At 58.2% G+C, this 20,123-nt stretch overlaps 1 protein-coding gene across 1 annotated transcript in view; it reads left to right on the plus strand.

The window, feature by feature from the left end:
- The window catches only part of SND1 (staphylococcal nuclease and tudor domain containing 1), a 225,939-nt gene that overhangs the window by 86,803 nt on the left and 119,013 nt on the right, over positions 1 to 20,123 (plus strand). The window contains exon 11 of the mRNA XM_063134449.1: positions 3,788 to 3,877. Coding sequence (XP_062990519.1) covers positions 3,788 to 3,877 — 90 coding nt within the window. The remainder of the gene's footprint in view (positions 1 to 3,787; positions 3,878 to 20,123) is intronic.

The following is a 20,123-nucleotide window of genomic DNA, read 5'->3' on the forward strand; positions in this document are numbered from 1 at the left end:
CCCAGCTTTGTCTGCAAAGCGGGATGTGAGGGAGCTCCAGGTGGAGCAGGGCAGAAAGTCCAGCAGGGCGTCCTTCCGTCTCTCTGTCCTTTGCCGCCGGCTCCAATCACAAGGGTTTCAACAAGGCGGAGGCGGCCAACGGCATCTTCTGGAAAGGCCTTTCCCTGTCACGGGAGCCTTTCCTGCCAGTGGGTTCTTTTGTTGCCTGGGGAGACAACCGTTCACGCCTGGCTCGGAGCGAGGCCACAGCAGGCCAATCATTTCCCATAAAAGCTGGTCTGAGCAAAGGCTGTGCGCGGCAAGGGGTTTCAGTCCGTTGGCAGGTGACGGTGCGTGTGTGCAAGAGGCCAGCGAAGGCGCGAGTGGCAAAGCCCCAGAGGCCTGCAGGGCGGGCGGGCGGGCGGGCGAGTGCCCTCCCGCTCGCCTCGTTCCATAAGAACATCAGAAGAGCCCTGAGGCCGGATCAGACCAAGGGTCCATCTAGTCCAGCACTCTGTTCACACAGTGGCCGACCAGCCATCGGCCAGGGACCAACGAAGCAGGACATGGTGCAACAGCACCCTCCCGCCCAGGTTCCCCAGCAACTGGGGCACACAGGCCTACTGCCTCAGAGACTTGTGATAGCACACAACCATCAGGGCTAGTAGCCATGGATAACCTCCCCCCCTCCCCCCCGGAATTTATCCAACCCTCACTGAGCTCATGGGAAGGGTCCGGGGCCCCTCCGACAGTGTTTGCGCGGTTTCTGTTGGGCTGAATGTTTCAGCAGAGGTGGACTTACCGTCGGCATGAGGATTTTCTGGCCTCCCCATTTGTGGCTGAGCTGCGTCTGTGAGATGTGGGGTGAGCAATCCACCCTGGGCTCCTGCTCCAAAGGGCACAATCCCAGAGGCTTCCGTGGCTGGGGCCTGGCATTGAGTCAGGCCTCTGAGGGTGGCCGTGGCCGCAGGCCTCCCCCTGCAGCTGCCAGAGACATTCGGCCACGATGGCCGCTCTGATGGGTTCTGCATGGAGGCGGCCTTCCCTCCCTCCCTCCCTCCCCAAGCGAGCTGGGCTGTGGACGTGTGGCAAAGTGCCAGGCACAAGGGGGGGGGGCACGGTGCAGTTTATGGCTGGTGGTTGTGGAGGGAGGGGGCAAAATTGTCTGCACTTGGCTCTGATTGTCTTAAGAGCCCACGGTGGGGCACCGAGCGAAGCAACTAATGCCTGGGGAAGGACAGTGATGGTGGCTGGGCTGTGCTGGGCGAGAGGAAGACCCGTGGCCCTGCTGCTGGGCTGGGCAGGAGAAGTCACCTGAGCATAAGGACTAAGAAGCCCTCTTGCCACGAGCCGCCTGAGGCTGGTGAAGGAGCTGGACGGGCAAGCAGGGTGGCCGCCGTGGCCTTGGAATGGCCCCAGCTCACTTGGAGAGGATGAGCTGGAGCCTACTGATGGGGCAAAGGGTGTTGACGGACCCGAACGGAAGCGTCAGCGGAGATGAAATGCCTGAATGGGAAGGGGCCGGTTTGGCTGGGTGCGGAAGGAGGGGGCTGGGGGCCGTTCTGGCAAGCTGCCAGAACCTGCACAGATGCAAATCCAACAGAGCGCTGTTGGGACCGGAGGGGTCACAGCAAGTGCAGCGGGGGGGGGGGGGGTTCCAAGGGGCCGGGAGGCGCCGGCCCACTTCTCTGCAGAGCGGGACGGCAAGTGGGCCTTGCCTCTCCCCTCTGGCTGGGCCACCACTGAAGAAGGAGGCTGTGAGTTTTGACGCTTGGGAACATGGCTACCGCCTGTGACACACCTGTGTGTACTCGCACGTTCAGCCCAAGCTCGTGCACCCGTTAGATCAATGTTCTTTTCACCCAAGGACGAAATCCAAACAGCCCCTAAGCACAACTCCACCATTCCAGCGACAGAGGGTTCAAAAGCGCTTTATTGATTAGTAATCAAGGCCTGGTCTCTTCAAAGGGAGCAGTCAGACAAAAGACATAGGGAATACAGTACAGTATTTGAGCTTGCAAGGGGCAGGGCCCTGTTGCAGCATAAACCAATCAGAACATAACACTGGGGCATAGCTAATTATGCTAAACAATTCTCTCTGTTCTGTAAACAATACCTTTGGCCTGACAGTAAGTTACAGAAGTTAACTTTGACACAGCATCACTGGAGCCAGCTGGAGCCAGAGCTCTTGTTTATGTTAGATAAGAAGGATGCACTCAAGGAGACATTCTCGCATACAGGACATCATGACATTTTGCTTGCAATTTGATGGCTACTTTACAGTTTCCTGTTAAAAATGGAGGTGGTTGTGCTAACACACCTGTCTCAGCAGGTGCCACTGGGAATAGGCCTCCTGCTTAGAGGAATAAGTGGAGCTGGAGATGAGGACAAATGCAGTTAAAGCAGGGGCAAGGGGCGCCCAGAGGTTCTGTCCATAGGGCCGTGGGAGAGGGGTCCCCGGGGTCAGGCAGGCCGGGCCGTGGCAAGAAGAAGCCTGACGGGAGGGTGGCCTGTTGGCAGCCCTGGGCGAAACCCCCCCATTGGTCTCTGATGTCTAGGGGGGCACGTGGCCATGCTGCATTGGCCCTGCCCCCAGGAAGAGCCACTAAAAGGCTCTGTCAGTCCAGGGTTCGAGAATGCCGGCACCCCTCCCGGGGAGCTCAGGGGAGAAGAACAGCCGCCGTCCGTCAGTCCATCCAGCGCCAGAGCCACGGAGAGGTGGAATTGCGCCGAGTACATTTTGGGGAGCAGCGGAGGAAAAGAAACCCCAATGGGCCTGAGCTAAGTGGCGGGTGGAGAGGGAGCCTCCTGGTCCTCAGGTCTCGCGGCAGGCAAGGGGCCCCGTGGCCCCAGAAGTGTCCCCGTGGGCTTTCCTGGGGGAGCAGCTGCTGAAACCCCTGGCCCTGGTGCCTCCGTTCCCTGAGGCCCCGTTGGATCTCTAACGAGAGGATGGGTAGCCTCTTTCTGCTCAAGGGCCAGATCCAGGTGGGGCCGTGGCTTAGAGGCTGAGCGCCAGCCTCATGTGCAGAGGGAGCCAGGTTCAATCCTGGCTTCCCTGGGAGAGCCTGGAAATCGCCTGCCTGAAACCCTGGAGAGCCGTGGCTGCTGCCAGTCTGTGTCGACACTGGGTGGACCCGGAGCTCTGTATAGGGCAGCTCCGGATGCTCCTATGGTGTGTGGGTGGGGCTCATTGCAGCAGTGGGCGGGGCTGAAGGCAAAGAGGGCAGGGCCAAGGATGCAAAATAGGAGGAGCCTATTGTGGCTGAACATTTGGCCCTCTCAGAACTGGGGGCAGCAGCCAAAAGGCTGGGAAACGATGACGTGCCCTGGGGGCTGAGGAAATGGGGTAGGGGCTGGCTGGCAGACCCAGGAGGGCTGGGGGTGGGGTGGGGTGGGGGGCACGGGCCCAGGGTAGAACACAGGGGGCTGCTGGGGGAGGTGAAGGCGGCAGAGCTGGCCGGCTGGGCTTGCAGGCGCGCACGAAGCGTAAGGGCTGGCCTTGCACGGGGAGGAAGGCGCGCCCACCCTTTGGGAGACTGGAGCGAGCCCCAGCAGTGGGGCAGGAGGATTCAGCCGCAAAGTACAAGGGGCGGGGCTTTTCCTTCTTAAAGAGATGCCCGCATGGGCGTAACATAACGTTGCCTTTGACGCGTTTACAGGACTGACACCCTCCCAGCCCCCAGTCCCCCGCGTTGGCTGCAGTGGACGGTCCCGTGGCCTATTCCAGGAGGGAGGGCGACCATCCTGGGCCCTGATCCGCCCGGTGCTTGTATTGCTGTGCTCACTGCCCTTGTTTTCCCTTCCCCAGGACAAGAACCGGAAGCTCCGCCCACTCTATGACATCCCCTACATGTTCGAGGCCCGGGAGTTCCTGCGCAAGAAGCTGATTGGCAAGAAGGTCAGAGCTGCTGCCGGTGTGTCCGTGCGTGGGGTGGGCTGGCGCTGCGGGGCCGTGGGGGCTGCTGTGCTTCGGGGCCGCTCTCGGGCCTCCCGGCTGGCCTCGCAGGCCACGTGGCGCTGCTGGCCTCGCTCCGCTCCTTTGCCTCCTGGGGTGGAGGGCGTGTGAGAAGGGCCGTGCCTCTCCAGCCCAAGTGCACCGTTTAAACACTCAGCCAGAGTTAGCCACGCACAACCCGGCTTCTCTGAGCTCAGCGCCCTTTAAGGAGCAAAGCCTTGAGCCTCGTGAGGCAGCCTGGCTTTCTTCTTTTTGGGGGGGGGCGGGGGCGGCGGCAGGGGAAGTGTTCGCGACTGGCTCAGCTCCGCAGCTCGTCCAGCAAGTCGTGGCCAGTTGCTTGCGTTTGCCCTATTTGACCTGCAGGGAGCCTTGCTGACTGGGGGATGCATCTGGACCCCACCCCAAAGAGGCCGCTGCGGGGCGCCTGCTGTGCAGGGTGGGTGGGTGGGTGTTGCCGCAGGAAGTGGGCGGCGGGCAGGAGGGAGGGAGGGTAGCAGGGCTTTGGGCAGGCTTTGGGGCCTTCCTTAGAACCGACCCCGTCTTCCCTCATTAGCCGTCCTCAGGAAGACCCTTCCTGATAAACATCTCCTTGCCAAGAGGTTTCTTTGTGCAGCTGAGCACACCAAGGAGGGAGTGGACTGGGCAGCCTCTTTGTCCTGGGGTTTGCCTGCTGTGCCCGTGGGGTGACGTTCCGCTCGTAATCTTCTCTGGCAGCCCAGCTCTTCCCTGCTGGGCTCATGTCTGTCTTGGTCAGTGGCAGAAGCAAAACCGGCCTGCCCTGCCTGCTCTTGAGGGCCTGGCTGATGGGCTGCCGGACGCCCCGGGACCCTGACCTCACCCGCCCCCTTCTCCCGAGCGGAAGACTCCCCTTGTGAGGCTGTGCTGTGGGAAGGCAGAGGCCCGGCCCTGCTGGAGCCCAGCTGGCCTCTTGCCGGCTGTCGGCCTTCTGTGTTGCAAGGGTCCTTCAAGGCGGCAGCGGCCGATACGCAGGGCAGAGAAGGCGGCCCTGTGGGGGAGGATCTGGTGTCCAGGTGGGGATTTTGGCTTCCTGCTCCTCCTCCTCCTCCTCCTCCTCTTCTCTCAGCCAGCTCCAAGCCTGGGTGGCTGCAAAGATGCTTACGTTGTACGTGGGCTGCTTGCGCGTGACGCCTGCGGGAGGTCCTCTCTACATCCCTCGTGGCTTCGGAGGGCGGGGCTCCCTTGGCCCTTCTGGGCAGAGTTGGGGAAGGGGCTCTCTCCTTGCCTCTGTGCCCTCGCGGACCGATGGCTGGGGCCTGCTCTGATCTCCCCCTTGCTGGGCTGCCTTCCGCTCCGCACTTCCAGGACAACCGGCGGCCGTGGCAGCTTCGTGGTTCTTGCTGTGGCTCAGCCCGGCGCACAGGGCTGCGTGGTGCCTGGCGGTGGCAAGCCCTTTCTCCAGGCCCAGCAGGGCTCTGGATTGCCGAGCAATCAGCTCACCGGAAGCTGCTGCTGAGGCTTCTGCTGGGAGTGGAAACGGCCCCTCTGTGCCTGCCAAGCCTCCCGGTCACCTTGGCAGGGCGCGGTGCCTGGTTCCGGCGCTTGAGCAGGCGCTTTTCGGCGGAGGCGGCCTTGGGAGGCCAGCTCCCCATCGCCTTTGATGTCGCAGAACTCGCTTTATAAATATTTCCTTTGTCAGCACCACGTTTTTCACTTCAGATTAATTTGATTGAGTTAAGCGATGAAAAAGTCCTTTACGTTAATGATCAAAACCGTCCCTGGAGGTCTGGAGCTTGCTTCTGATTGGGAATGACAGGCGCGGCCGGGGCCGTCTGTCCTTGGCCTTTGCTCTGCTCGCTGCTGGGATCGATCTGCGCGTGGCCGTGCCCCCCTTCCCCCGCCCCCCCCCGAGCGAAGGGATCCGGCGGCCCCAGTCCGGGGCCCGGGTCAGCTGGCGTCGGAAGGCCCCCTGTGGCCCAACGGCCTGGTGGCTCAGGTGCTTGCTGTGTCCTGCCTGCCAGCATGGGCCTGGTATCCGCAGGGCCGGTGGCCAACTGGCAGCCTCGCTTGCCGACTCTCCCTTAGCAAGGGCAGGCCCTGGCAGACACGCCTGGCTGCGTTGGTGCGTTGAGGGACGGGCTTTCTGGCGTGGGGCCGCACCGGGACCGCACGGCTGTTCCAGGTGTGGCTGCATTAGCGACTTGGATCAAGGCATGCGCGGCCTGGGCTGGGCCCCGTTCCCCCGTTCCCTTTCCTGCAGGTCCTTGTTGCGGAGCTCTTCTGCCACTCCTCCCCCTTGGGCCAAAAAGGCCCCTCCCTCCTCTTAGGTTGGGGTCCGCCTGACTGCTAACACTCGCAGCACCTTTGCTGGGAAGTCTGTGTTGGCCCCATTTTGCCAGCGGTGCCCAAACGCACCTTCCTTGCATGGCGGAGCCGCTTTGGAAACATGCTCACCGCACGGTGTTCCCGCGTCCCGCCTTCTTCCCGGGACTGAGCTCAGGGGAAATGGGTCCTGTGCGCTTGGGGCAGGCGGGGCTGTGCTGAGTGGCTGGGGGCTTGTGACGCTGCAAAGCCACTTCCCTCCCTAGGAGCCGTTTCCCAGCTCTTTACAAAAGGCAGGTGTGCGCGCGCCGTTTCAAGGAAGGTGCCGAACAGCTGGACAGCCCGTTGCCCGGGGAGGGGAGGGCCGCAGCTCCGTGGGAGGGCCCCTGTGGAAGGTGCTTCTTGAGGCGCCCGGAGCGATGTGTCCAAGGCCTTCCCTTCCGCCCGGGGAGTCTCTGGCCGACACGGGAGTCGCGGCTGGTGCTTGAGTCCCGTGGCTGGGACCATCTTCCTTTCCCCGCTGGCTCAGATGAGGTTTAGCGGGCCCAGCAATGCTCAGCCGAAGGAGCCCCAGAGGCGCCGGCTGGAAAGGTCTGTCTCTGGGGCCAGTTCCAGACGCTGCCCATGTTGCTCGGCCTCACCCCCTGTGGTCACTCCAGGGGCGGGGAGGGTGGGGGCTCAGGGGGTCCTCTTTGCAGCCCAGCATTGCTGGGCGTTTTCCTTCCTGGGGAGCCCCATGCCCCCCTTCGCCTTGACCCCTCTTCCCCAGCCTTTCCCTGCTGGTACTTTTCTCACTTCTTTCGGGTCACCTCCTCTGATTGGAAGCTTGTCAGGGCAGGGACTTGTTGCTTCTGTAACAGCAATTTTGGGAGGCGGTGGAAGAGTCCAGAGGGGGAGGGAGAGAGAGAGAGAGAGAGAGGGTGGCCTTTGTGTGCAAGGTGGCCCAAGGCGCTGCCTCCTGCTCCGTCTGGCCATTGGCCTGCCTGGGCCGGGGTCCTCTTCTCTAAATGGCAGCTGCTCTCCGGGGCTCCAAGACCCTTTGAAACAAGACATTGAACCCGGGTCCTCCTGAACGCAGAGCAGGGCTTCCTCTGCCGTGAAGCTCCAAGCCCCTGGCACGGACAGCCTCGTCAGCCTGCCGTGGGAGGCAGGGCAGGAGCTGTGGCTGCAAGCGCCTCCTCCGCCCATGCCGACGTTGCAGGAGGGGCTTGCTTGCTTGCTTGCTTGCTTGGGGGGGTCGTCTTGCCAGCGGGGCAGCCTGTGGGCCCCTGGCGGCAGCCTGAGGAAGAGCTCCCTGCCCTGAGCTCCGGCGCAGGCCTTGCGCAGCGGCTCCTGCCAGAGGCGCTCAGCGGTGCTGTGCAGCTGCTGCATTGCCGGTTGGAGGGAGGGGGCGACCCCTGGGCTTGATGGACAGCCTGGTGGCGTTGCCTGTCAGACTCCACGGCGGCGGCTCTTCCTGGCATCCTGGCCAGGTTCCCACTGGGGTAATTGCTCCTCGCTGCCTTTGGCCTTCGTGTTCCGTTTGGCAGGGGCTGCTCGCCGCTGCTGCTGCAGCTCTCCTTTCCGGGCTCCATCGCTCGGGCCTGGGCGGGGGGTGGCGGCTGCCGTGGCCCGGCCTGGCCCAGAGGCAGCTGCGGAGAGGAGAGGAGAGGAGAGGAGAGGAGAGGAGAGGAGAGGAGAGGAGCGGCCACCCCGGCGCTTGGCTTGGAACGGTGCCTTGCCTGGCACTGCCGACTCCGTGCCTCTGGGCCTGTGATCTGGGAGGCCGCCTGGCGCTGGGTGCCTTCGGTCGCTCTGCGCCAGCTGAGGGTGCTGAACAGCACCGAGAAGGGAGACTGAGGCAGACGAGGGGCTGGCAGAGATGGGAGCAGGAGCCGGGGGCGGCTGGAGGCCGGGGGCCTGCCCAGCTGGGTCTGTGCGGAAGGCAGTGCCCCCGACTCTGCTCCTGGGCCGCTGCGTCTCTCCCCTTTCCTCCCCTGCTGCTGCTGCTGCTGCTGCAACTGGGAAGCGAGGCAGGAGGCCCGGCCCTCGCGTTGGCTGCTAAAGCACCAGGTTCTTCCCCGACCAGAACGAGGTGGCCATGGGCCCAGTGGAGCCGTTTGCCCCCCCCCCGGACCTTAGTGTGTGTGTGTGTGTGTGTGCATGGAGCTGCTCCTACTTGCCTGGCCTCCTCGGTGGCTGCCTTTCGCCACTTCCTCCAACGACCGGCCTCACAGGGCTGGGGCGCTGGGCCGAGGCCGCCGGGCTGCTCTCCGTGGTCTGGCCCGTGGGACTGCGCTTTGCCGGCTGCGATATGTGTGGAATTCCCCTGTTTGCTGCCTCTGCTCCCCTGACCGCCTCCCTTGGCTAGCAGGTGCCGGGCGCGAGGACCGTCTGTCGCAGGAGGGGCGCTGGGCCTGCCATGCAGCCAGCAGGGCTCATCCTTCCGGAAATGCTGTGGGTGTGAAATGGATTGCAGCCACGCCAGCGCCTCCCCCCCCCCCCCCGGACGGTGACCGCTTGCTGTTGCTTCCAGGCATCGGCTGGTGCAGCTCAGGCTGAGAGCCGGGGACGTCCTGGCTTTTATGTGTGAGGTCAGGCTAGGGAGGCCTGGCTGGGCGGGGCACGGATGGCTGGGCTGACTTGGCTTGGAGGGGAGGGGAGGGAAACTCCACAGGCGGGGCTGTGGGGCAGGCGAGGCGCCGTCCAAGGAGAGAGAAGCCCCTCCGTAGGCCTGGCAAGTGCAGAGCCCCCTCTTCAGCCCAGGACCAGCCCGCCTCCCCCCCCACAGCCAGCCAGGGGCGGATTCCCACTTGGGCCTCCGCTACGGGGCGCCCTGTGAGCAGGTCTAGCAGGGGGCTGTTTGGCTGCTAGGGGAAGGGGGTCCCGTGCCGTGGGGGAAGGGGGTCCTGGAGGCTCCACGGTGGGCATCCTGCTCCTCAGCTGTGTTTCAGCAGGGCACCTCCCTTCCTGCTCCCAGGCAGTCATCCTTCCTGGGATGGGGAACGCCCCTCCTGCGCTCTGGGGGTGGGAGTGGGGGTGGGGGTGGCGTGGACCCTTCTTGAAGACATCCAGGCTTCTTGCTGCGGTGCGGCCAACACCCAGCGGGCACCTGCTGGCCTCCCAGTCTGGAGACCCTGAGGCTGGCTTCCAGGTGGGGAGGTGTGGGGAGCCCTTTGTCCCCCTGGGCAGCAGGTCTCTGGGAGAGTCTCCCGGCCTGCCGCTCCTGCGTGTGGCTGAGGGTGCGTTTCCAAGGAAAACCCGGTCCAAGGAAGCCGCTGCGTCCGCTGCTGCTGCTGCTGCTGCTGCTGAGCAGATACGAAGCCCCTGCAGGGCCCGGGAGACGGAGGGCCCTGCAGGGTCTGTTTCCCGTCCTGCCCTTTCATCAGAGCACCATGAAGTTTTATGGAGCGCTGCCGTGACGGAGCGTCGCCTCGCTTCGAAACAGGCCTCATTTGTTTCTTCTGACCGCCTTGGCCACCGTGGCTGCCAGTCCATAAAGCACAGCCTCTGGGATCAGCCAGGCTGTGGCGGGGAGGGAAGGGGGTGATTGAGTGCGGGGGGGGGGTAGGGGAGTGGCGGGCCCGGTGCGTGTCGCTTGCAAGGGACGTGCCTGGCCTGCTAATGGGCACCTGCAACGTCAGGGCCATGGCAGGATCTGTGCCCCGAATGCCACATTGCTGGCATACTGGTGGCAGCGGCGGCGGCAGCAGTGGGGCTGGGAGGGGGGAACACAGGCTTAAGTCTGCCTTGTCCTGTCCTGGCTGGGCGTCGGGGGCCTCCTCTTGGGCCCGCTCCTTGGCAGGCGCTGACCCTTGGGAACGGGAACGGCCCTCTTGGCCCAGCGGTGGAGCCGGCAGGCTGGGCCGGGGAGGGAAGAGGCAGCACCTCGAGATCCGCCAACCGCAGCAGGCGCAAAAGACGTGCGCTTAGCATGAGATGACGAGGTGCCCAGGAATTTGAACTGAGCTCATGGCCCTTTAAAACAAAAGTCTGGCCCTGGTGGCCGCCAAAAGCTCTTTGTAGCACCAGTTTGTTTGGGGAGGGGATGGGTTGGGGGGGGGAGGGAATTCACGTTTTCCCTGTTAAACAGTTTGGAGCCCCAAATCCTTGCTGAACCATTGCAAAGCACCCAGAGATCTGCTAGTAGATCCCGATCTGGGCTTGATGGGCCCCTTAGAATGCTTCTTAACCACAGCTGTGGCCCTTGTGACTGAGCTCCGCTGGGCTTCCGGCAGAGTTCCCCCCTCCCCTTTGTGCGGTCCCCTTGGAAGACATGGCCCTTGGAAGACATGGCCCTTGGAGGCAGAGCCACCACCAGATGGTGGCCCTCGGGGGAGGGGCCGTGGGTGCCAGCTCCTGGGCTCCCAAAGTCTGCTCAGCTGCACACCTGGGCGTCTGAGAGACCTTGGTCACAGGTGAGCAGCCGTTTCTCACCTGCCTCGGAAGGGGAGTCTTCGCCTTGACCTAGGGGCGGTAGCTTGTTGCCTGCCCTTTGCTGTCGGTGGGCGAATGCAGTAGCCGACGGTCCCAGGTAGGCAGCCAGTGGCTGAGGGCCTGGCTGGTGGAAGGGCCCGGAGAAGGGAGTGTGTGGCCACCAAGGGCCATGGGCTGCCCCAGGGAATGCTGGGAATGGGCATATGTGTGTGTGTGAGGTTGTGGTTGCTTATCTCACAAAACCAGTTGGAGGGGGGGCAAAATGCCACCTCTGTCCTCAAGGCTGGCTTGCAGAGAGGGGGGGGCGACGGAGCGGTCGTCCCTCTTCCCGGATGGAGGCGCCCTCTGGGCGGCTTCTCCTGCCCAAAAGGCTTTGGCTCACCGAATCCCCAGCTGGAGAGCTGCTGCCGGACGGCGCAGGGGAAGAGGCACCCCGATGGCACCCGGCGCCAGCCCCTGCCGCCTCCCTCGAAGCGCTTCTGTGGCGGCAGCGGCGGCGGCGGCGGCTGCTCTTCTTCTTCTTCTTCCTCCCTGGGCGCCAGCACCGTTTCTGTTTTTACTGACAGGCAGTTTTCTGTTTGTTACTGACAGTCTGCAAACTTCCTGACAGTTGGCAAGACGAGGTGCGTTTTGCGCTCGTAGCGTCGGTGAGAGCCTGTTCTCTCTGCCTCGCTTCTGGCGGGGTGACAGCGGTGGAACCCTTCCCAAGCGGTCCTGAACCGGGTGGCTTCCACTTCGCCCCCCTTCCTGGTGTCAGCCGGCGGGCGTCCCTTTGGAGTGGCCAGAGGGGCCCCGTGGCTGGTTTTTCAGGCCACAGGTGGCCGGCTGTGGCTTTTGTCTGGAACCCGTTGTTTTTGTGGGGACTGGCGGTGGGCGCTTTAATGCCGTCTCGTGTTTAATCTCGTATTACTTTGCTTTGCTTATCTGTGGACAGGAAAGCACCTTCCGAATAATGAGTCCGATCGGAGCGGTCTTCCTTCACGCCTTTTGAGCCTCTGGGGGACGTGGCTCTGGGTGGGGGCCCAGGGATGGGCCACCTCTTGATTCACTTTGGGGCCTCTGGGAGAGGCCTTCTGCTGCTGGCCAGCAGGGCAGTCTCCCCGGGGATTTCTGTCCCTAGGGCAGGCCCGGCGAGCGCGGCCCTGGGCCCTGAGGCATCGATGCCCTGGCAAGCTGAAGGATGTGGACCTTGAAGGGGGGCTTGCAGAAGCCCTGCTGGGGAGGGGGGAGGGGGGCTCAGCGGGCAACAGTGGGGGTGCTCCAAGCTTGGGGTGTGGCGGTGAGAATCTCTGGGTGCCGATGAGAAGGCGGAACGTGGCTTTGGGGCAGGGAGGGGACATTGCCAGGGCAGGGGGGCGTGCTCTGGAAAGGCAGCTGGGCTTCCCAGGCTGCGGGAGTTTTTCTCGGGAAATCGGCTCGGGGCTGGGCGGAGCCCTGGGAGCCCTCAAGGTGCATTTGTGGCTGGGGGCTGGGGGGGGGACTGGGCTTCTGCTCAGCCCTGCGTGCTGCCTCCCGCCAGCTGGCTGCCTGTCCCTGCAGCGCCCTCTCCTGCCGCCTCTGGAGAGCAGCTCCTTTGCCCCCAGAGCCCTGGCACTCACACAGTGCTCCCACCAGCTGGCCAGGGGCTGGGGCAGCGTATTCTCTCGAGCCTCTTGGATGGCACAGGTGTGGCTGTGGCCGGTCAGCCGCTCTCTCTCTCTCTCTCTCTCTCTGTCTCCACAGCCTGCTTTGCGGGGTGGGGGGAGGCAGCAGCAGGTGAAGTTGGCGGGGGGCAGCAGCAGTAGAGGCAGGCGAAGGTGCTGCTGCTTTTGCCTCCTCTCGTGTCGGTGCTGAGGATGGGGTGGCTCAGCCCCACTCTGCTCTGCCCCTTCCCGCCCAGTGCCTTCCTTAAAAGCACCGCTCCTGGTGCCAGGTGCCCCGAGGCCGCCTGGGGTGGCCAGACTGCCTCCCAACTGGCAACGGAGCCGGAGGGCCAGAGAGCCTGGAGGCGGCTCCCTGGTGCTCCCTCTCTCGGCTGCTTGACTCCAAAGGCACGGTGTGGAGGAAGGGACGCCACGTGACCTCTGGGCCTGCTGGTGGTAGCTGCAGAGGTGGCTGGAGCAGCCTGGCGGCCAGAGGGGGGGCAGAGCTATGGCTGAGCGGGGAGCCAGGCCGGCGTGGCAGCGCCTGTGAGCTGCTGCTGCTTCCGGAGGCCTTTCGAGAGGGGCGGTGATGTTCCACACCGAGAAAACATCGTGAGCCACGCAGTGCTAATTGTTGTTGTTGTTGTTGTTGTTGTTGTTGTTATTATTATTATTATTTCTTTCCAGCCTCTCCATTCCGATCGAGGCAGGGAACAACAGCAAATACAAATCCATAAAACTGAATTAAAACATAATATATGTAGTTAAAACATCCTAAAAATATTTTTAAAATGTCCTAAAATTCCCCTGGATAGGCCTGCCGGAAGAGATCAGTCCTTATAGCTTTCTTAAATGCTGATAGACTGTTAAGTTGACGAGTCTCCTCCGGCAAATGAAGACTAAATTGTACACGTTTTATGCCTTTCTCCTCTGCGTTTTCTGCTCTTTCCTTTTTTTCCTTTTTAATTTTTTATTGTTTCGCAAACATACCTGACATAAAAGCGTTACATAAAGACATTTCATCTGAGGAAACGGGGGAAAAGGAAAAGAAAAAAGAAAAGAAATACACACACCAAGGTTAAGTTGTATTTTCGGATCTCTACATATCCCAAATGTGAATTATATTCTCTCCTTGTTTGATACATTTAACACAATAATCAAATTATTTTCTTATAAGTTAACTATATCTCATACACTGAATCCACAGGCAAATACATCATTTCTCTCTGTTTCTTGCAAAAATTCTATCAGAGATTTCCATTCAGATATAAATGTGGCTGTGGGTTTATCTCCCATTATCGCTGTAAGTTTTGCCATCTTTGCCAACTCGCAGTCTCTTCAGTAGGCACTCGTCCATTGTTGGCGTTGCTTCATTTTTCCACTTCTGTGCATACAACGGTCTCGCTGCCGTTGTCATGTATAAAAACAAAGTTCCCCCCTTCTCTTTCAGTTGGTTGTCGATTAGCCAAAATAGAAAGGCTTCTGGTTTCATTTGTATATTAGTCTTTAATATTTTTTGAATTAAAGAATGTATTTGTGTCCAGAAAGCCTTAGCTTTTTTACAAGTCCACCAGAGATGATAAAAAGTTCCTTCTTCCTCACATTTCCAACATTTGCCTGAAGCTCCTTTATACGTTTTCTGCTCTTTCCAATAAGCTAAATTGAAGAGAATTTGCAAATGCCACATGAGGATTGAAGGCAGCCCAGGCGCTTAGTCATGAATGGACAACGGTCGTCGTATGAGCAAAGCCGTGGCAGAGGGAGGGCAGGGCTCCGCTGTGTCTTCCCCATCAGGGACGGGAAATGTACGTTTTGTGGACAGCAGAAGTTGAGCTAAGAGCTGAAAAGAAGCCCCCAAATTCAGATCTGTTCAGTGAGGGACTCAAGTGGACTGAGGGGAGGGGGAAATGAGCGTGTCCCATCACAAGGACATCTCAAGGGCCTTGAGGATGGAAAAGACCAAAGTTCCATCTACTCCAGCACTCTGTTCACACAGTGGCCAACCAGCTGTTGACCAAGGACCAACAAAGCAGGACATGGTGCAACAGCACCCTCCCACCCATGTTCCCCAGCAACTGGTGCACACAGGCCTACTGCCTCGGATACTGGAGGTAGCACATACCCATCAAGGCTAGTAGCCATGGATAGACTTCACCTCCAGGAATTTATCCAACCCCCTTTTGAAGCCATCCAAATTGGTGGCCATCACTACATCTTGAGGTAGTGAATTTCATAGTTTGACAATGTACTGTGTGAAGAAGTCATAGCATCATAGAATAGCAGTGTTGGAAGGGGCCTACAAGGCCATCGAGTCCAACCCCCTGCTCAATGCAGGAATCCACCCTAAAGCATCCCTGACAGAGGGTTGTCCAGCTGCCTCTTGAAGGCCTCTAGTGTGGGAGAGCCCACAACCTCCCTAGGTAACTGATTCCATTGTCATACTGCTCTAACAGTCAGGAAGTTTTTCCTGATGTCCAGCTGGAATCTGGCTTCCTTTAACTTGAGCACATTATTCCATGTCCTGCACTCTGGGAGGATCGAGAAGAGATCCTGGCCCTCCTCTGTGTGACAACCTTTTAAGTATTTGAAGAGTGCTCTCATGTTTCCCCTCCATCTTCTCTTCTCCAGGCTAAACATGCCCAGTTCTTCCAGTCTCTCTTCATAGGGTTTTGTTTCCAGACCCCTGATCATCCTGGTTGCCCTCCTCTGAACACGCTCCAGCTTGTCTGCGTCCTTCTTGAATTGTGGAGCCCAGAACTGGACACAATACTCTAGATGAGGCCTAACCAGGGCTGAATAGAGAGGAACCGGTCCTTCACGTGATTTGGATAAAGTCCTTCCTTTATCTGTCCTGAAACTCTCACTAATCAGTTTCATGGCATAACCTTCGGTTTTAGTATTTTGGGAAAGGGAGAAAAATGTCTCCCTCTCCACATTCTCCGCACCATGCATAATTCTGTACACCCCTATCATCTCTCTCCTTGGCCTCCTCTTTTCCAAGCTAAACAATCCCAGCTTTTGTAACCTTCCCTCATAGGGGAGATGCTCCAGCCCCTTAATCGTTTTAGTTGCCCTAAAATAGTGACCAGAACTATACACAGTATTCTGACTGCGGCTGCACCATAGATTTTATGATATTGGCATTTTTATTCTTAATTCCTTTTCTAATTATACCTAACATGGAGTCCGTATTTTTTAGAGCGACCCAATATGGGTTGGCACCTTAATCAAGGTGTCCACCACAACCCCAAGATCTCTTTCTTGGTCATTCACCCCAGCTCAGAAGTTGGGATTTTTTGCCCCACTGTGCATCACCTTACACTTGCTTACATTGAACTGCATCTGCCATTTGGACGCCCGCTCTCCCAGCTTGGAGAGATCCCTTTGGAGCTCTTCACAATCCCCTTTTCTCTTAACCACCCTAAATCATTTGGTGTCTTTGGCAAACTCGGCCACTTCATGGTCACTCCTAATTCCAAATCATTTATGAACAAGTTAGAAAGAATTGTGATCCCTGTGGGACCCCACTATTAACATCCTCGCATTGAGAGAATTTACCATTTATTCCTACTCTGCTTTCTGTTCTTTAACCGTTGCTGATCCATAAGAGGACATCACCTCTTATTCCATGACTGCTAAACTTGCTCAGCAGTCTTTGGTGGGGGACTTTATCAAAAGCCTTTTGGAAGTCCAAGTAAACCATGTCCATCGGATCACCCCTGTCTACATGTTCATTGACACTCTCAAAGAACTCTAAAAGATTAGTGAGACAGGACTTACCTTTCAACCTCAGTTCCTTCCCTGGGGACAATACTTCTGTGCTCTCCAGAATCCTGCCCCTTTCCAATTGACACCACCTGGAAGGGCCTTCCTCCGACCACTCTGACCTTCGAAGGTCAGGCGGGTGGCAGGCTGGGACCAGGCCGCAGTGCTGCCGGCGCCCTTCCTTCAGAAGGCGGTTTGTGTGCTGAGTTTTGGAGGCCTGGAGAGAAACTGTGTCTTGGCTCAGGGCCATTTAGATTCTTGCAGCTTGTTTTTGCTTCTTTCATGGCTGTTTTCTGCTATCTTACAGTTTTAGGGTGTGTGTGTGTGTGTGTGATTGGGGTATATTGTTTCCTGGAGGTTTTTTTGTAAACTCCCTTGGGACATATCTAATTGAGATGTGCTGTAGAAACATTTTAAATGGGTAAATGATAAAACCATTCCGTGCCCTCTGTGGCCTGTGGTTGTCTGATCATTGAGGCGCGTCATGGGCTGGAAGGCCATGCGCCTGCTGCAACTTATACAGGCAGGACGGTGCGTGTGTGCGTGCGCCCGTGTGGCTTCCCGCCTCAACTGTGTACGTGTAGGGGAAGGATTCTGCCAAGAGGTTTTGGGCACCGTGTGCAACATGTCAGTCTCACATCATACACGTGTGGGGCGTGTGGGAGGCGAAGTGCCCGCATGGCGCCATCACACAGTGTGATCGAAATCCACAGGTGCCCACGCGTGGCTCTCTCGGCCGTTCCACTTGGAGTTCATGTTCCGTGGAGATCCTGTCTAGTTTCTGGCTCCTTCAGGCCCAGGGAGGTGAGTAGAGAGGCAGGGCCTTCCCTGAGCCCTGGGCGGGGCCTGCTTCCCGTGAGTGCCCGACCCTTTCCGGCAGTGGCCAAGGTGTCTCCAGCCCGGGCCTGCCCTACCAGCTGAGCCAGATGGCTGTCTCAGATGGCCCTGTAGCCATTTCAATTTCCAAACCTGCCTTTTGGAATCGTGGCTGTCTCTTTCCCCTGCATACTTGTTATGACAATAGTTTCACCGCAAGGAATTACTTTAACCCCTACCCTTAATTGGCTTTTTCCTGACAGAGCCCCCTCTTCCGTTGCTCGTGGAACATGATTAGATGCGTCGTGCGAGCCAGTGATCTGCCGGCAGGAGTTTTTGAGTCAGTCATACCTCTTTGCATTTTTATGCTCATTTAAAAGCAAGGCTTGTAAAAGAGCAGTGGGTTTGAAAGGATTTTAAAGACGCTCTTGTAACATTGATGAGCTTGAAGGCTGTCTGTCTCTGGCTGCCTTTGACTCCGTCGGCTGTGCCGGAGACCATGCTGAGCGGAGAGAGGCAGGAGCTGAAGGACGAGGCGCAAGGAAGATTGCTGCAGAGAGGGAGAGAGATGCATAAAACATGCCCGCCTCCTCCTCCTCGTGGCAGAGGCCGAGGTGCCTCTGGCGCCCTCCTCCCCTGGAGCTCCCCCCCCCAGCTCCTGGCAATGAGCTGCAGAGCTCATTGCTCCCCGGAGCCTCAGTTCTTGAGCACCCAAAGTCCCGAGTCCCCAGGGGCTTTGGGCTGCTTTGAGAGCAAGGAGCCACGTGGAGGGAGTCCTGAGGGTTATCGGTGGCCTGAAGTGGCTTGAGCGAGCGATGGCTGGCACGGCAGCACTGGTCCTTCCCGGGAAAGCATCAGCAGGCCACAGGGATGGCTGTGAGGACCTCCAGTTCTGGTGACGGCCAGGTGTTTTGGGTGGGGTGGCTTGGAAGACCTTCTCGGGCCTGGGATCCAGCCATGAGTCTTTTAAGTGGCATGCACCGGAAAGAGCACAGGAGGAGGAGGCGGGGTGGTGGGGGCACGTCCCTCAAGGACTCTCCTGGCTTTGCCCTACACATCCTGGAAGGGTCTGGGACCATGGTAGTTAAAGGACTCCTGCCTGCTCCCCACCGTGAAGGCCCTTTGGGAGGAGGGGGGGAGCAGACGCAAGGCCTCTTGGGCAGCAGCGCCTAACCAGCGGAAGGGGATCCTTGTGCCTCTTCAACTCGCACCTGCTCCGTTGGCCTTCAGATGTTTTGAAGCTTATGCAGTTGGTTTACCTGGGCGTTTAGTGACCTTTAAATGGATGGACCGGGAAGTTAGTGCATCTCAGCTGTATTTGTGGTGCTTCTGTATTCTTAATTTATATTGCAATTTGTAGCAAAAGGCAGGATGCTAATATTTTAAAAGGAATGCATTGAGAAGGGTTGCTGACCTACCCAGAGCGACTAAAGGATGGCAACCGAAGGCAGCCTCTAAAGGATCCAGCACTGTTGCATAGCTGGCCTGGAGATCTACGGGGCTCATGGAGATGTGCAGTGTGTTTGCAGGATCTGCCCGTTTTTAAGGACTTAGAATCGTAGAATCATAGAATAGCAGAGTTGGAAGGGGCCTACAAGGCCATGGAGTCCAACCCCCTGCTCAATGCCGGAATCCACCATAAAGCATCCCTGGCAGATGGTTGTCCAGCTGCCTCTTGAAGGCCTCTAGTGTGGGAGAGTCCACAACCTCCCTAGGTCACTGGTTCCATTGTCATACTGCTCTAACAGTCAGGAAGTTTTTCCTGATGTCCAGCCGGAATCTGGCTTCCTGTCACTTGAGCCCGTTATTCCGTGTCCTGCACTCTGGGAGGATCGAGTAGAGATCCTGACCCTCCTCTGTGTGACAACCTTTTGAGTATTTGAAGAGTGCTATCGTGTCTCCCCTCCATCTTCTCTTCTCCAGGCTAAACATGCCCAGTTCTTTCAGTCTCTCCCTATAGGGCTTTGTTCCCAGATCCCTGATCGATCTTGTTGCCCTCCTCTGAACACACTCCAGCTTGTCTGCATCCTCCTTGAAGTGTGGAGCCCAGAACTGGACTTCACGTTCTCCCATAGGGCTTAGGAAACCCACTTCCCATCCAGATGTGCATAGGAAGGGGCAACGCCCTGCCCTGCTCCCCGCCTCTTTTGGATCTCTTGGATTGGCACATCCAAACAATGACTGGAATGTGCGGAGTATCATAGGATCCTAGAAGGGTAGAGTTGGAAGGGGCCTACAAGGCACCCGAGTCCAACCCCTAGCTCCATGCAGGCATCCTCGAAGCATCTCCGAGAGACTGGTGACCGTCCAGCTGCCTCTTGAACTTGAACTCTTATTACATGAAGGCAAATACAACTTGATAGGTATAACTGAAACTTGGTGGGATGACTCCCATGACTTGAATATAGCAATTGAAGGATATAACTTGTTCAAAAAGAACAGTAGACATAGAAAGGGAGGTGTAGTTGCACTATATGTTAAAAATACCTATCCCTGCACAGAAATACAGGCGGATCAGACTGGGAGCCTCATCAAGAGCATCTGGATTAAAATAAATGGGGCAAGGAATAAAAAGAACATGATAATCGGAGTCTACTACGGACAACCCAATCAAGGAGAAGACGAGGATGAAACTTTTGAGAAACAAATTGCCAGTGTTTCAAGGAAGTGTGATGTAGTAGTGATGGGGGACTTCAATTACCCTGATATCTGTTGGGAGACCAATACTGCCAACAGTGGCCCTTCCAAGAAATTCCTGACATGTGTGGGGTACCGCAGGGCTCAGTCCTGGGCCCAGTGCTCTTCAACATTTTTATTAATGATTTGGATGAGGTGGTGCAGGGAACGCTTATCAAATTTGCAGATGACACAAAATTGGGTGGGATAGCCAATACCCTGGAAGACAGAAACAAACTTCAAAGTGATCTTGATAGGCTGGAGTGCTGGGCTGAAAACAACAGAATGAAATTTAATAGGGATAAATGCCAAGTTCTACATTTAGGGAATAGAAACCAAATGCACAGTTACAAGATGGGGGATACTTGGCTCAGCAATACTACAAATGAGAAGGATCTTGGAATTGTTGTAGATCGCAAGCCGAATAGGAGCCAACAGTGTGATATGGCTGCAAGAAAGGCCAATGCTATTTTGGGCTGCACTATTTTGGGCTGCTATAATAGAAGTATAGCTTCGAAATCTTGTGAGGTACTGGTTCCTCTCTATTTGGCCCTGGTTAGGCCTCATCTAGAGTATTGCGTCCAGTTCTGGGCTCCACCATTCAAGAAGGACGC

This window comes from Elgaria multicarinata, chromosome 9, assembly GCF_023053635.1.
Source record: "Elgaria multicarinata webbii isolate HBS135686 ecotype San Diego chromosome 9, rElgMul1.1.pri, whole genome shotgun sequence".
Taxonomy (NCBI): Eukaryota; Metazoa; Chordata; class Lepidosauria; order Squamata; family Anguidae; genus Elgaria; species Elgaria multicarinata.